We start from the raw sequence: 16,451 nt of genomic DNA, 5'->3' as shown, positions 1-16,451 counted from the left end.
ATACAAGACATGGACTCACATCGCTCTAAAGAACTTTCAACAGAGCCTACATTTAGGTTTTTCTCCTGCTACTCCTTCATTCAAGAGTAACCTCTTCCATGAAGGCTAGGGATCTCACACTAATAAAATACAACTGTATTTCTTTTATTTCCTAAAACAAGAACTATTCAACATAATTTTTAATGAAAGATTATTCAGAAGCAGCATGCACTATTCTAGGCTCACATTGTAATGAATAAACAGGAAATAATAAATGGAAAAATCAAAATGCATGTCCATTTGGAAAAGTATAGACATGTTAATGAGGAAGGTAGTTTCATCAACAAGTGAAAAAGTAGACAAATATAGTTCCTAATTCAGGAACTGACAGAGTGCACAGTCTTGGGTAAATTCAATCCCCAAGCTACACCACACACAAGGCAAGACTATTCAAATAAAATCAAGCTATCTAGCCTTAGGAAAGAAGTTCCTGTACAAATGTGAAGTCATTAACCTTATTACCAGAAACAGTTATTTTTCATTAACCTGTTGCTTTTTATATTTACATTAAAAAAAGTATTTTTGCATGTAAAGTACAATGATGATGCTGTCAACATATAATACCAGTGAAGATTTAAGAGATATAAAAAACAATATTCCTTCTAATCCAAGCCCAAAAAATGGATCTTTGCTCAATTACAACTTCACATTTTTAATAATTGTATAATGTTAAATTTGTGGACATCCCAAAAAGCCTCAGTAAACTTCTCTTTCATTAGAAAAATTCAATACTCTCCAATTCCTTGAAAGGGGTTTTTATAGTTGTATGCTAAAAGCTTTTTACTGCATCTGACATCCTGATGCAATGTAAGGAATGTGACCTGTGCTTCCAGTTTTATATTCTTTTTCCATCTGACTGCATATTTACACAACAGTACTTCCTTTCTGCATTTTAATCACTCAAACTGGTCTTAAAATCTACAAGCCTAAAGGCTAATTTCCATTATCCAAATGATGCCACCTTACAACAACTTACTTGCTTCCTCGGATAATCTGGGTTTGTTAAAATGGATGTACTGCAAGTCTTGACAAGTGCAACTCATCCACCTGCTTAGTAAGCCCCAGAACTCCTTTTCCATATCAGCTCCTCTTTGATGCTGAGGATCCAGCAGTACCCAGCCACATGCTGCCAGCCTCCAGCTAGGCAGCACTCCACTGCCTCCAACAACAGCCCCACAGTGGGGGAACTACATTCAAATTTAGTTCACATAGTATATGTATGAAGTCCTGAGTACACGTTAACTGAATCAAAATAAAAAATTTTGCCAAACTTCATACTTCCATTCTATAAAAGAAAAGCATTTACAACAGAAGCTGAAGCAATTACACCCTCTGCAGTTTAAACATACGACTTCATGGAAGTCACAAAGATCCACTGACATAGTAATTATCAAATACAATTTTTGATGGTTACCCTAATAATCAATGTTTGAAGAGATAATACAGCCACATAGACACACTACTGCACAGTTAGCTTCATTTGCATGTCACTCCCAATACTCGGGATAGGGCAGCACACTTTTCAGACTAAAAATAACATTTTAAGAGAAATGGGGCTGGGAAACTTGTTCAACTAAGATGTACCACAACACTGAATCAGTATAACGTTGAGGTGGGAAAACAAGTACCAATGGATGAGCAATTATTTTTAAGAAATAATACAGAAATACCTTAAATCATAACACATTTTCCTTTTTGAGAAATACACTTGTATGAGTACTAACCAATTTAAAAGGCAGTCATCAGCTAACAGAATGCTTGTAATTGTATTTCAACCTTTTTCAAGTCATTTTATAAACACGTGCCAATTCTTGCTTGAAAACAATCAGACTAGCGTATGTACAGCTGATCCTTCTCACTGCTTCCATTTAAAAAAGAAATCAACATGGATGTCCTGAGTACCATTTCTTTAAGATCCTGTAAGTCATGAGAGAATATGTTAAAAAAAAAAAAAAAAAAAATAAAACAAAAGACGTGTTGCAAATAGGATTTCTCCCCAAGCTCAGGAACACTGTTTATAGCTGCAGGAAAATCTGTGCTAAAGTATTTGCTTTCCTTCAGTAATTTATGTGCTCTGGAATGGGATTACATAACAGAGTCTATCATCTGATGCATTTCTTCAGATGTATCTTTAGAAGTGGTCTCGAAATGACAGTGGAACAGAACTGCCTTGTAGGTGAAATAAAACATTAATAAAAATAGCAGCAGTCTATAGAGAAAGGGAAACTGAAAGGTACAATACTGAACTGTGGAAGAGTGTCATCTGACAGACAAAAAACCTAATAGGTTATGAAAGCAGTGAGGATCGTGTAACATGCAAGAAAAAGAATGTGCAACACTCCAGTATTTGTTTTACTACAGAATATAATACCCTAAACAAACCTGCCGGCGCACAAAACAAACTTTCAACTTAGATAAACTTAAGACTTTAGAAAGAGCTGAGCAGTTCTACTGGAAAGATCAACATGAATGAAAATTTACAACCCAGTACTCAGAAATTGCAAGGAAAGGAAAAAAGTACTAATTATATCAGTTTGAAAAGTATCATAGTCAGGTAAATACAGTCGGGACTTCTGCATTTGAGTAGCTAGCAGCTCCTGATGGGAATGATCAAACCTAACTTTTGCCAGGTTAATAAGTGCACAGCAGAATCATAACCTGGGCTCAAGTACTACATCCAAAAAGAGCAGACTGCAGCCGGGCAGTCACTGCACACCAACCTGAGGCTCCACCGATGCTCGCTGCCACAGCTTCTCCCACAGGAAGCTCTAAGCATCATTTCATCATTCTGTTTAATAGCCCAAAAACTACTGACACCAAAATGGTTTCCTGAATGCACAGACTGATAAAGGGATGCAGGGAGTAGGGAAAGACGTCATACTCCAGACATGCTGTCCAGAGTGCAGGAGGTGTGGATTCACACACACTGCATTCCCATTCAGATTATTATAGATTGAATCTTCAGGTATCTCAGCAGTCTGCTGCCAAAGCTGATACTGAGGCATATAAAATTTTGTGGTCAGATCAGGGATTTTCAAGCTCAATTTATGCAGAATCATTAAGAGTTCAAGAACTAATTCAAACAGATTTTTTGGAGGCAATGCAAAAAAAAACAAAACAAAAAACAAAAAAAAAACAAAAAACAAAAAAACCACCACAACCAAAAAATCCCACAAGTAAAAAAAAAAAAAAAAAAAGCAAATCTACAACTCCATCTTCTCCGAGACTATTTATTGGTAAAGTTAATTTCTTAATTTCTTTGTGACGACTGTTTTCTGTTTGTGTGTTTTAATTTTATTTTAAATCAGGGCATCACATCCACTGAGTAAGTCTTGAGTGGCTCTGAAGTGACAAAAAAAAATGCATGACTACGCTTAAACCCATAGCTGCCAGGAAATGGATGCTATAAAAGTCAGCGAGAATACAATAAAGCAATTCAAAGTGCTTGCTACTTAAAAGAAGGTGGTTAACAGCAAACAGACTGAAAATTAGGCAAAGAGATTAAAGATTACCTATATGATTCATAAACTGAACCGAGTAAAAAAGAAGTGTGAAGTTCTTCTAAGTTTGCCGAGGAGCGTGGGTATTTCGTAACTTTTGTTTCCAGGAAACAAAACATGTACTAAGATCAAAGGACAAGAAAATTACATAGTATTTAGATCTATAAAAAGAGGTTTAACTTGACTGTTGAGTTGAAATTTTACAGGAATATGACTTTTGAATAGAAGTTGATCATCAAAGCCAGTCATTGGGATACACAAAAGGATTCCAGTGTAACATACTGGTAGCGATCCCGTTAAATTTCCTCCTCTGTGGCCCTTCAGCCGCACACAACAATTCAGAGATCTAGCTATGGAAAGAAGGAAAGGATATATATGGGAAAATGGAGGGTCTCTTCCATTCTGAATAACCTTTATCAGTATTCCGGTATATTTTTGAAGAATGGAAGACTATGCAACACCATTCTGTTAAAAATGCATCATAAAAAAGCATAACACAGACTATCTTCAGAGCCACTGCCTGATTTCTGAGTGTAACTGCGGGTTTCTATTAAATATATCTTGAAAAAATAAAGTAAAATAAAATACTGTGCAGCAAGTAAAGGAAGAAGTGTTTTTTTGTTTTGTTTTGTTTTTTAAACATACTGAAAGAAAACTTTGATGCTCTGCAATAGTACAAAGGTAGGTTAAAAAAAAAAAAGTTTAGTTCCAGGAACTATAATCCTGTCACGGTATCACGCTACTTAGGTCAACAGTGTTTTACTGGAGGTTGCAAAAGCACTGTATATCTGAAGTCTTTAAAGCCTTTAAGCCAATTCATAGGGACTTTTTCAAAGAACGTGGGTCAGAACGATGACTTACCTGTTTATTTTAGAATGAGATAAAGGAGATTGACTTTGGAAGAAAAGGGAAAGAAAATTCAAAAATATTAAAGAAAAAAATAGGAAGTAAAGTAAATAATAGAATAGAAAATAAATAAAAGATAGGAAATGAAGTAAATCCAGACAGGCACAGAAATTAACAAACACATTGTGTTAGTACTTATTATTGTAAACAAATTTGGCAGTATGATGCTGACGCATAAGTAGAGTGGTATTTAGCTGACCTTCTATCATCTGCAGACAATGTACCAGAACTCAAGCCTTCTATCTTATTTTCATGTTCAAAACAATATCTTCTGGGATGTGCAAAGTGCAAAAATACTTAAAATATTTTAAAAGTATACTTCAAAAATGCAACAACTTTGGTCTTGGTTCTTTATTCAGACTGGTATGTGAAGGCAGACAAAATAACTCAAGATTCATGGTACTTACAGCATTTCTGTAAGTTGCCAGCAATTTGATATTCATACAAAGTACTCCACAATCCCTCCTGAAGCAGCTAGAAGTAATTAGCATCTCTTTCTCTCTCTGACATTAAATTCACAGAGATTACAGACAATGCTATAAAGCCCAGAAGCTGATACTGTCTAGAATGCATGCCATACAGCAAGAAATATAGAGACTGAAATTAAACTTCCATTCAAAACTTAAAACTATACTACATTGAGAAAAAAAAATAGAAGTCCAGGACACACATTCCTTAATATTTCCACTATTCTGTCCATCTCTTTTAAGTCATCTGCTCCCAGGCAACAACAACAATAGATAATTATTCTCCTTGTATCAGTTCAGCACTAGAGCAGAATTCAGTATACCTTTGGTTGTCAAGGAGCCTCCAACATGAGAACTTAGGAAAAAAAAACAGCTCACAGAAAAGCAACATCTGAGGTTGGAGGACAAAGAATCACAGAACATCCTGTGTAGAAAGAGACCTTAAAGATCACTGAGTTTCAACCCCTGAGCAAGGTAGCCATTCACCAGACAAGGCTGCTCAGGTCTCCATCTCCATAATCAATGAATATACAGATGTTTTAATTATGAAATAAACAATAGAGTTTGGCTAAGCAGGTTATTATAACAAAAAGAGAATAAATAAGAGTGCTTACCCTTGTCCTGAGCTCACTGTAAAACTCCAAAGGAGGGATATCCAGAAAGAGACCTTTCCCCACTGCTAGTCAGCTCTTGAATAGGTCTAGGAGAGGTGGAACCAGGCTCCACCCCTTCCAGCAGCACAGGTGAATTGCCTTCACCTGGGCTCCCAGGGCTGACTCGTTGCTCACCTCAGGTGATCAATCAGAGGTTCAGGCTGTGATTCAGCAGTTCCCATACACCATCCAACTTGGTGTCGAACACATCCAAGGACAGAGCATCCACAGCTTCACTAGGTAACCTGCCCCACTCTTAAGAAAAAATTTCCCTTGAACATCTAACCTAAATCTCCCCTCTTTTTGTTTAAAAACATTCCCGCTTGTTCTATCACTATCAGATCACATAAGAAGTCATCTCTGTGCTGCTTGTAAGCTCCCTTTAAGCACTGGGAGACCACAAAGAGGTATCCCTGGAGCCTTCTCTTCTCCTGACTGACTGAAGAAGTCCAACCCCTCTGTCATCCTTCAAAGGCAACGTGCTCCAGATCTCTAAGCGCCTTCACAGCCCCCTTGATCAGATGACCACCAGATATTGGTCTGGTCCTTAATTTCAATCCACAAACCCTCAATTTGATCACAGCCGTTTTTTAAAGGCAGCCCTTTGCAATCCATCTGCTTCTTATCATAAAGGGCAACTTCCCTACCCCTCCTGCCCTGCCTATCTCTTCTAAAAACCTTGTAGCCCTCAATCATAGTATTCCAGCTACGTGATTTGTCCCATCAAGTTTCTGTGACAGCAATTAGGTCATAGTTTTCTAATTGCAAAATGGCTTCCAACTCCTGCTTATTTCTCATGCTTGTGTTCATTGGTTGAGACACTTCAGGTGGGCTACACACAGGGTTACTTTTTCAGATGAGCTCTCCTGAATCCTCTGGGACAAACCTGAAATTTTCCCCTGCTGTTTCCTAAAGTGACAGTGTCTCCCAGCTCTTCTCTGTCACTCAGCAGTACATCTCCTCTTCCTAGAGAGGACATTTAGGCCACCTCCCTGCTTCAGGAGGCCATTAGGCACTGGGTATCCAGAATTACATTATGCAAGTTCACTTCAGTGCTTGGTGAATATTTATCTCCAAAAACTATAAGTGTTAAAGTGACAGAGTGCACCATACAAATCAACATTATTTTAAAAAAATCTTTCTTTATTCTGTGCTTTCTTCTCCTCCATAACCATTACTGGTCAACCGGGGTAATCAGCCAGTGCCTGTCACATTCAGCGCTGTTGCTGGGCTCCATCTCATTCCTAAGTGACACTTAGTTTGTGCTTGGCACACCAGGCACTCCAAAAATAATTATTCTGATGTCAGAGATGCAGGATTGTAGCTCCACTGAGAGAGAACGCTGGGCGCAATGAGTGGGCAGATGAAGGATGCTTCTGTTTACACACAAATATCTTTGTAACTAGCAAAGAGAAAGAGATAAGAAACAAAATACCAAAATACAGAGAGAGTATGACAAGCTAATAAGGATTTTTCATCCTTTGGGGGGAAAGAAGGTGGGGCTGAAGCACAACAGTGGGATGCAGGAATTGTGAAAGAATTGTGAAACCTTATATCTCTTTGGTGAATCAACACTGATTTTTTTTCCTCCCATAAGTACTCTCCCTATCCCCAGTACCCATTTCACAAATACAGCATGAACTTGATTAACACAGCAGCAAGAAAAGGAAGGAAACTTAAGGGAACAAAGAAAACACAATCATCTAAAGAAGTTTTGAGTGGCAAGGAAGATAGAGAAGGAAGAACTTGTATAGTGTAAGGAATTGTTTCTCTATTTTTATTTATACACAGGCAAAAGAAAAAAATAGGACAGATTCATCTACGAAGTTCCTGCTCCAGGACCGCCACCCTAACTTCTACTCAGTGGCTTCTTCTACCATATGCACACAGCACATCCACAGGTGGCAGGAAGTTCATTCTTCCTGCATCCCCCATTCCCTGCAAGCAATCTAAGCAAAAAAAGTGGGTGACACAGCAGTACATGGGACAGAGTGGTCCTGAACTATTCTGCAAGTCACATCAGTAACACTGTACTTGTTACATCATTCCTTGCTCTCTTCTCCTAGCAGAACTATGACAACTACTGAAGACTTAGAGGAAAAAAATCGTTATAATACGTACCAACAACGTGAAAGGAGAGCAATTTCATGAGCTGATGCCAAATCCTATCTACATCTGTGCTTAACTATTTTTGGACAGTGAAAAGTGCATAAAACATTCAAACAATTGCTGTGGTCAATGAAAGGAAACCTGGCTCAGTTTCAAGAATCTCACCTAATACCTAATCATGTAATCACATTGCTACTGTATGGCATCCTTGCCAGGAAAATCCTATTTCCTCCCACTCTAAACACAAAAACCCCAGCAACATCAGGTGTTATATAAGTCACTCTGTACCTTAGTTTACTGTAGGGAAATGAGTGCAAAGGGACTAATTATTGCCATCTAGCTAACTGTAGAAAGAAAGGGGAAAAAAAAAGAGTTAACCATTTATTTAAAAAAAGAAAAACAAACCAAAACAACTAGAAAGTCACTGGGGATCAGACAAAACCGTTTTGCAAGATTTATTTCACAATTGTCAAAACTCCCCTACCTTCCTAGAGGACATATGCATTTCATGGTCATAACAACAAGGCTACTGTAGTAATTGTCTCATTGATCAAGACAATAACTTGGTAAAATAAAAAAAAAGTCACTCCGTGTATTTACAGCTGTATCTTTATAATTCATCTTTCTCACCTTGAAGCTAACAGCCAGACACTTAAGTTTTCCTCTGATAGAGGGCCTTTGCCCCCTCCCCCTCCCAAACAGACATTTTTCCTCTTTCACAATCAGTTCCACATTCAGGAATCAATGGATGGATGAGGTCATTTTCTCATCTTTCTGTAGGAACTGCTGCTTCTCTGATGAGTGTTACCGTAGGCTTGTCCTACCACAGAGGGTCCAAGTTCCTGCCTGGCTGCAGAAAACCCACATACAAAGAGCATGCAACAGGAAAGAGTCCAACACACAAACTGGAGCAAGAGAAAACAACTGTGAGGAATCTGCAGTGCTGCATTACACCACACACTGAAAGCCCTTCCTACAGTCATCTGTTGTCCTTCATTACCAAAACTCTCAAGACACAGCTAGTCTGCTAAAAAGCCCTAAAAATATATAAACAATCAATAGTATTACACAACAAAAAAAATATTTCAATGAGGAAGCATCTGAGATGTACAGAATTAAGTTAACATTAAGCAACTGCAAGTAAATAATGTGTTTACCTTATTATGACATTTTCAAGTCCCACTGAAAAAAAAAAAAAATCAGCAACAATTTACTCCCGCATTCATAAAACAATGGAGAAAGGTCTGTGGCACAACAGATCACAAAGCTCACAGACTGACATACAAAAAATAGTTTTGTACTTCAGCATCACATCTGCCAGACTCACACAAAATACTATCTGCTGATCAAGTATGTTCAAGTATAAATGTAACAGTTCATTTATGTCATATTACTATAATTAATCATAAATGTTCATACTTTCTAGGGATCAAGATTCCCAGCTATTTACTCTATTAAATATACATAAAATACAGAGGTGTCGGACAGTTTGTGGAGGGCATTTATACTACCTCCAACAATGACATCAGTGATAAAGCAGATATAACAATTTTAAAGAACAAACTTTCCTATTAGGAATCCACCTATCACTAAAAACAATTTCTAAAAGAAAATAATAATAATAATAAATAAATAAATTACCCAAAACTGTCTACCACCACCTAGCGATTGTAACGTCAGGAAGTTACCTAAGCCAGAGGTTTCACCTCCATGAACGTGTTCAATTGTTTGTCAGGCCAATATCAAATTTAAATACTTGGAATATTCTCTATCATGAATTGCTAGAGCACAGTTGATAGAATCACTTCAATTGCGTAACATATGGAACTATTTCAGAAAAAGATAATTTAATTAAGAACGCTAGCAGCAGAAACTACCTGAAACAATGGCTAGGATGATTAAGATTGGAAAGAAGATAGAACACAGGGACATCCTCTTCTCTAGTTACTTTAGGAACTATGGAGTATCAAGACAGTGAATGGAAGTTTCTATTATATCTCCTAGTTGGAAGACACTAAGATGTATTATCAGCTTATTTAACTGGGTTTGATTAGTCTCCTTTCTCATTTTCTCTGAAAGCTCAAATGTGTTTCCACATTGTATGACAAACAGAAGCAAAGCACATCAGAAACAAAAGTGTATTTAATATTAACGGTAAGTGTTCTGAACTCAGGAAACATAAAATATAGTCCTATAAAGAAGATACATGTGACTGGAGAAAATAAAATATTCCTTTATATGCACGTTTGGCATTGATAGTTGTGCACAATATATTCCAAAGCTTACAATGACTCCAAACTATGAGCTATTCACCTTTTTCCACTGACACATTCATTTCACAGAAAAAAATCTTATTTCCACTGCCCTACACAGCCCTTGAAAATATATTCCAGTGAGCCAGGTTTTGGTGGAGATCAGTGGTGGAAGATGCTTCTAAATAGTGAAACAATGAAGAAACTCAAGTTTTGTTGGGATTGCATTCAAATAAGTCAAAAAAAGCCTTTAGAGAGTTGGCATGCAAACATCTTCCGTTACAATGGCTTGTCACTCAACAAATCTGTCAGTATTAAAATAAGCTCACAGCAGCTTTGAAGTGACTTGCAAACACGTCTTTTAGGACATACTGGCTATTAAGTAGAGAGAATTTGCTACAGATATTAGATCACACTTAAAATATTTTACCTCATAGAACAAGATGTGTGAGAGAGGAAATGATTTGGAGAAGAAAAAAAAAATAATGATATTCATGAATAACAAATCTGTAACCAGACTGTAAAGCAAACGTCACCTTCAAACAAGGCACTCTCCTGGCTGTTAATGTAGTTAATATTAAACACCCAATTCACTTTAACCATCTGGAAAAAAACAAAAAAACACCCTTAACTATGGAGAATGCTAGGAACACAAATTTTATTAAATACTGGTGATTTTATTTTTAGGTTATAAATAACTTGGATCACTGCATACACAATACACTTCTAAGGATAACTCTTGAAGGAAAACATACAGGACAGAATTTATTATAATTTTTAATATTTTCAAATATCAGGTGAACAAAAGAGTTTGAAAAGAGTTCAGTTATGACTGATATATGGTAATAAAGGATGTCTCAGAAGCAAAATACCAAATCCTAAATAAGTGTTCAGAAACAGGAATCCCACACTTGTATAAGAGACCATTCCACACACACACAAAAAAAGTCACATATATGGCCTCTAAGTGGTAGCTGTTAAAACAAAAGTTCACTCCGTGATTGCAAAAACTAGTTTCTAATCTCATTAGATGCCAGTTGTTAACCTTTACTTCCAAAATTGTAAAATATCAGTTACAAAGTATGTGCACTCACAAAGTTATAAAAGCTGAAAAAAAAACAAGTTAAGTGTCTCTTCTTAAAATTAGGAATATGGGACCAGAAAGAACCACCTGCACCCTCTCATATCTCAAGCACCATTTATTAATTATTCCACCAAATTACTGTATTTCACATTAGAATAACCTCCTTCTTTGGAAGTCTTTTCGCAAGTCTGGTTACCCAAAAATTTCTCCTATCTTCAGCTCTTATTTCTTCATAACAAAACAAATCCTACCCTTCTTTAGGGTAATAACATACAATCCTGAATTGGATAAAAATAAGACTAACATTTCACAATTCCCATACATTCAACATTAAAACCTTGTTTCTGCACATTGGAGTTAAAGCTCATCTTGATGCCTGCAACAGATGCCTACACACAAACAGACAAATGACTTGCCTGATGCTGTCAAGGAACTCTACAGATGCTTGACACAAAACTGGAACTTTAAGTATCTCAAAGCCTACATTCCCTATCCACAGCAAATTACTTCTACATGGATTTCACAATAAAAGTATTTCTATAAGAAAAGGAAAACTAACAGTGATCACATCTGTTCTGAGATCATCTTGCTGCTGTCATCTTGCTGAAGGGCTGCTGTCCACATTTTTTCCTTTAGTTTTTTTTTTTTTTTCCTCCCCAAATATTTTGTTTCCCAAGGCTTTAAAATTAGAGAAAAATGAAGCAGTTTATTACACTCAGAACAAAAAAAAAAAAAAAAAAAAAGAGTTAAAGCTTGCACTCACTTCCAAAAGTTTAAAAATATTATTAGCCAAGTTCATAGACCTTTAATATCCCTGATGGTTTAGACCAACAATTTTATTACCTATATAAATATATACATATATATATATATCTGTAAATATGTGTACATATAGACACCCAATACTCATAGAAACCTAACACTGACATTTTTACATTACTACAATAATTTGCAGCATAGTTACGTAATTTGATGTAATAGATCTTATTGGCAACAACTATGCGTAGCTACAAAAATTGTGAACTTGCACTACACAAAAAGCGTATACTTATTCCTTGTAAAGATGCATGGCTGTATAATACAGTTCAACTTCTTTTCTGTTACAACTTGTATCCTTCTACCTTGAAAAAGACAACTTAAAAACCACATTATCCCAGCAGCCAAAAGATTTGTTCATCAAGTTTTTAAATTAATTCTTTACTCACCGATGCTACTCAGAGAACTGCTGCTTTCAGAATCAGAAGGCATTATGGACAGCACACTGTAAGTAGATCCTAAAATTAGAAAAAGACAGACAGTATTATTTTTTTGTTTCCCCCTCACAAGATCAAGCTAACCATTTGTTTTCTTGACTCTGTAAATGCCAAACCTACTGAATGGTATTGAAGTGAACAAATGTTATCAAAGCTTAAAAAACTATAGGAAATGGATAACTTGTAAATGAATGCAACACTATGCACTGAGCAGGAAATGGTTCCAGCTTAAATGGTAAAAAATGAACACAGAAAAAATACAATAGTTATTTCTGATGCACTGAAAACACCGAGTTTTTTCTTTAAGTATGAAGGCTGAATGACGTCTGCAATAACTGTCAGAATCTACTTTGGTTACTTGTCTTCTTGGACGTATGTACCAGCTCCTAGTCCATTTGTCTTACTGACTTTATTTCTTTCCTCTAACTTCTCAGACTTTGAAACATAATTTCACCAGTAAACAGATTTTGCTTGCTTTCATTTCGACTTTGAGTATCTCACTTTTTTAAGGAGCTATCTGCTGTCACTGACAGTATTGACAACAGCTTTTTTCCATATCTATATAAATAGATGGGACGCCTTTTATTTCAGTTTGTTCAGAAATGCGCCAGAAGAACTAGAAAAACGGGCCCTGATTCAAAAGCTTATGAATTAATCAGCTCCACCATCCCTCAACAAATAAGATCAGCATCCCACAGTGAAGAAAGGAAGAGATTATGTGGGTAAGTGATTTGAAATCTGATTCATTTTCAGCAGCAACCAGAACATGAGCTCAAAGATAAATTAAATATTTTCAGGAGCTGCCTTTCTCCTGTGATCTTCCTTGCTATATTTTGCTATGTGTTTCTTCCAAGCTCTTTGAAATTAAAAAATGAAAGCTAAGAAGCATGAGATTAAACACCCAGGCATACTTTTCAAATGGATTAAAGAAATACTAATTTTTGCTCATCTCCCGCACTTCCTTAGAAAAAGGAGTAACACCTGTTACAATATCAGATGAAAGAAAGACGAGATGAAGTAAGAAAATTAGGCTGACAACACAAGCAGTAACACCAAAGTGAAAGGAGAAAAAAAAAAAAAAAAAAATCAATAAGGGCATGATCTCCAGCCAGACTGAATTGGAAGGATTAGAAATAAATGGAAAACTGAAAAAACAGCTCAATATATTGAACAAATTAGAATACCTTTTTGACAGACAATATAAATCAACATCACATAAAAAACTGCACGACTCCAGCTCAATGAAATCTGCATGCCAAGACGTGACACTCAGCAACATAAAATCACCCACTTCCTCCAAAAACTTACGAATCCCACACAGAAACAAAGTTTAGGTGATCTTAAACTGCTGCAGCTTCTTCTTTAAAGTGGAAAAATAAAATATTTTCATCACAGAACTACTGAATTAGTTTTTTCTCCCTTTCACAGAATTGTTGAAAGAGACCCAATTGCAACAATCATCATAATGATGGAAGACACAGAAGCTTTGTAAATCCCAATGTACAAATAATTAATTTACTATTTTGTGAATGAATCAGGGTATCTTTAAGTATCCAAATAGATACACAGGATAGTCTTTTAATTAGGGTACATCAAGCTTGTATGATCTGGATCTTGCTTCAAGTTCTTTCAGTCTTTCCATGCAATCTTTACTAAATCTTTACTAAATCATCTATTTTTTACAGTTTCCCAACTATAAGCAATAGAGGGAAGGGAGGGTTAGCTGATCCAGCTGGAAAGCTCTAAAGATGGCCTGCTGAATGTGCTGTACAGAAGTCCAAAGGAAAATAGAAATAAGCACAGGCTTTTCCACCTGACACCTCAGTCGTCTTCTCACCACACAGATTCAAGAATCAGTATGAGAAATTTAACAGATGGTTTAGACATATTCTGATGTTCAACATACATCATCTTCAATTTTCAAAACAGATCACATTAGATTAAGACAGATTTGTAACATTACTTTGAATTAATTACTACCATAAATTTGTATATAAGAAACAACTACAGCTACACTATCTTCAAGTAATACTATAAGTCTTGTGAAAGCAGTTGACATTAAAATACTACTACCTATACAGCAACCACAGAATGAAAGACTTACGAACATACACACAGAAGCTGAACGAAAAATCAGCAAGATGACATTTCATAGCTGTCATATTGATTGTACTTCATTAACAAAACCAAAACTTAAATTTCCACACTACTTGGGTCATCAACAATTTTTCCAGAATATTATACTATTTTCTACTAAGTTTTAATCTATGTCAACATTCTTTTTCATATGTATGCTTTCAAGTGATGCTTAACTGATTACTAGATTTTAACAGGTAATGTCATAAGTTACACTCAACTAGAGTTATTTTAATTCACAGATTGATGACCTGACATTCACAGATCCACATTTGTACAGAGGGGAAGAAAAGCATAAGCATGCTCTCCCTTTGCACAGCAGATTTGCTTTGGGGCACATCTTCTTTGTTCATCCGAAATCAAACTTCAGATCAGTTCCATCTATATTAAAGAGCTTTGACAGAACAGAGATTGAGAAGCAGCTACCATTTACACTTCAGAATTTTAAGAATCACATTTCCTTTTACTTAAAATGATCAAAGCAAGTCAACATCCCTTATGTTACTATTGTCCTTATTAGTCTGATGGCAGGAAGGCCGCTTAGAAACTTTCAAATTGAGGAAGAGAATGAAGAATTATTTGCTTAGCTGTCCAAGTCACCTCTGAAAGCAAGAGAAACAGGAACCTGTTTTTTCACCATTTCTAAGCACTTGGTCTACACAGTGACATACCTTTTCCTCGTTAAAAAAATAAATGGTGCAAGAAGTTGCATATCCTAGGAAGACACCAACTGTCTAATTGCGGCAGTTCCTCAATAATGGTGCCAAGTCTAGACTGATGGGATTACTAGATTGATAGGATTAAATTATGAGTTCCAAACTACAACAGAATGTTTCTCCATCCCTCCTAATCACTGAACTGTGAAATACCACGTAACACCGGACATTGTCTATACTTGAAGGAGTCTAAAAAAGACAAGCCAACTATCCCAAAGTACAGCCTCACAAACAAGATTGTATTTGTGCCTTCTAGAAGAAAGCAGTACAAAGGATGAAATACAATTTTTTCCAGCACTAAATGATACAATTATTGAACGAATTCTAAAGAAATAGAATGAAATCTGAAGTCACTGTTTTTATCACGTAACCTGAACACCTCCTCTAGAAAGATACAGACAAAACACCATCTCTGCTCATGACTCTAAAGAACACTGTACAGAAGGGGACTGCAGTGGCCAAAATAAGATACACAGGACTCAAGTTTTCTGTGTTATCTGTGTGTTTTCAATACACCTTTTTTCCCCCCCAGAATGCGTATTTTTCTCACAAATACTTACAAAGTTTAAAATGTGATCCAGCTGAAAGAGAGTACTTGGCAAGTCTGAAGGCTGTTTTATTTTCCAAAATTTGCTACACAAACTAAACAACTATGCAGGAATAAGAATAATCACTCTTCCAAATACACACCTTAAGAACAAGAGGCTGGTCTACCAAACATGCCTCAGTGTGTGAAGAACCAGGCTGTAATTCACAAGACATTAAGTGCTTCATCACACAAGACAGAGAGCATGCTTGTCTTAGCTACACAGCCCATGGCGCGTCATCCACTTATGAAGGGCTATATTTCAGATCTACAGTACTGGTGACTCTAAATTAAGCACGTTTCCTAAGTAGGACACAGCACTGCAGGACCAAGCCTAGGGAGAGTACTTTCCCCACACAAGTTTCCTCTGCTACACCTCAGCTTACAGATGACATTAAACAACTCTCCACACTCCCCTGCTGTGAATTTCCATTGTTAATTAAACTCTGCTTCTACTCCCAGCTCATTCCTGTGCTGTGGCCGTGGCCGATCCAACTCCCGGGCAGCAGAGGGCCATCCTAAGGGAGGCCCAGAGCACCGGATGTGAGCACAGCGTGACAAACAGTTTCTGATCCATGCCTCAGCACACCAAACCAAACTGCCTTTGGCAGGACTCCTACTTGCTGTGGGGGAGCAAACAACTTTGATTAAAACTGGAAATGACCCAGATTACAGCGTTCCCTTTGCCTTTCACATCATAACAACCAGAACTGCCTAAGGAGCTGAAGACCACATGGATCTGCCACACTC

At 36.7% G+C, this 16,451-nt stretch overlaps 1 protein-coding gene across 2 annotated transcripts in view; it reads right to left on the bottom strand.

The window, feature by feature from the left end:
* The window catches only part of DLG5 (discs large MAGUK scaffold protein 5), a 98,341-nt gene that overhangs the window by 49,264 nt on the left and 32,626 nt on the right, over positions 1-16,451 (bottom strand). For both annotated transcript variants that reach the window (XM_085229046.1, XM_085229045.1), the window contains exon 2: positions 12,216-12,284. In XM_085229046.1, the coding sequence (XP_085085172.1) occupies positions 12,216-12,284 (69 nt within the window). The remainder of the gene's footprint in view (positions 1-12,215; positions 12,285-16,451) is intronic.

This window comes from Meleagris gallopavo, chromosome 8 (genome assembly GCF_905368555.1).
Source record: "Meleagris gallopavo chromosome 8, MGAL_WU_HG_1.1, whole genome shotgun sequence".
In the NCBI taxonomy this organism is placed as follows: Eukaryota; Metazoa; Chordata; class Aves; order Galliformes; family Phasianidae; genus Meleagris; species Meleagris gallopavo.
The sequence above is the reverse complement of the archived record's forward strand: the minus strand, read 5'-3'. Positions and strand labels throughout refer to the sequence as shown.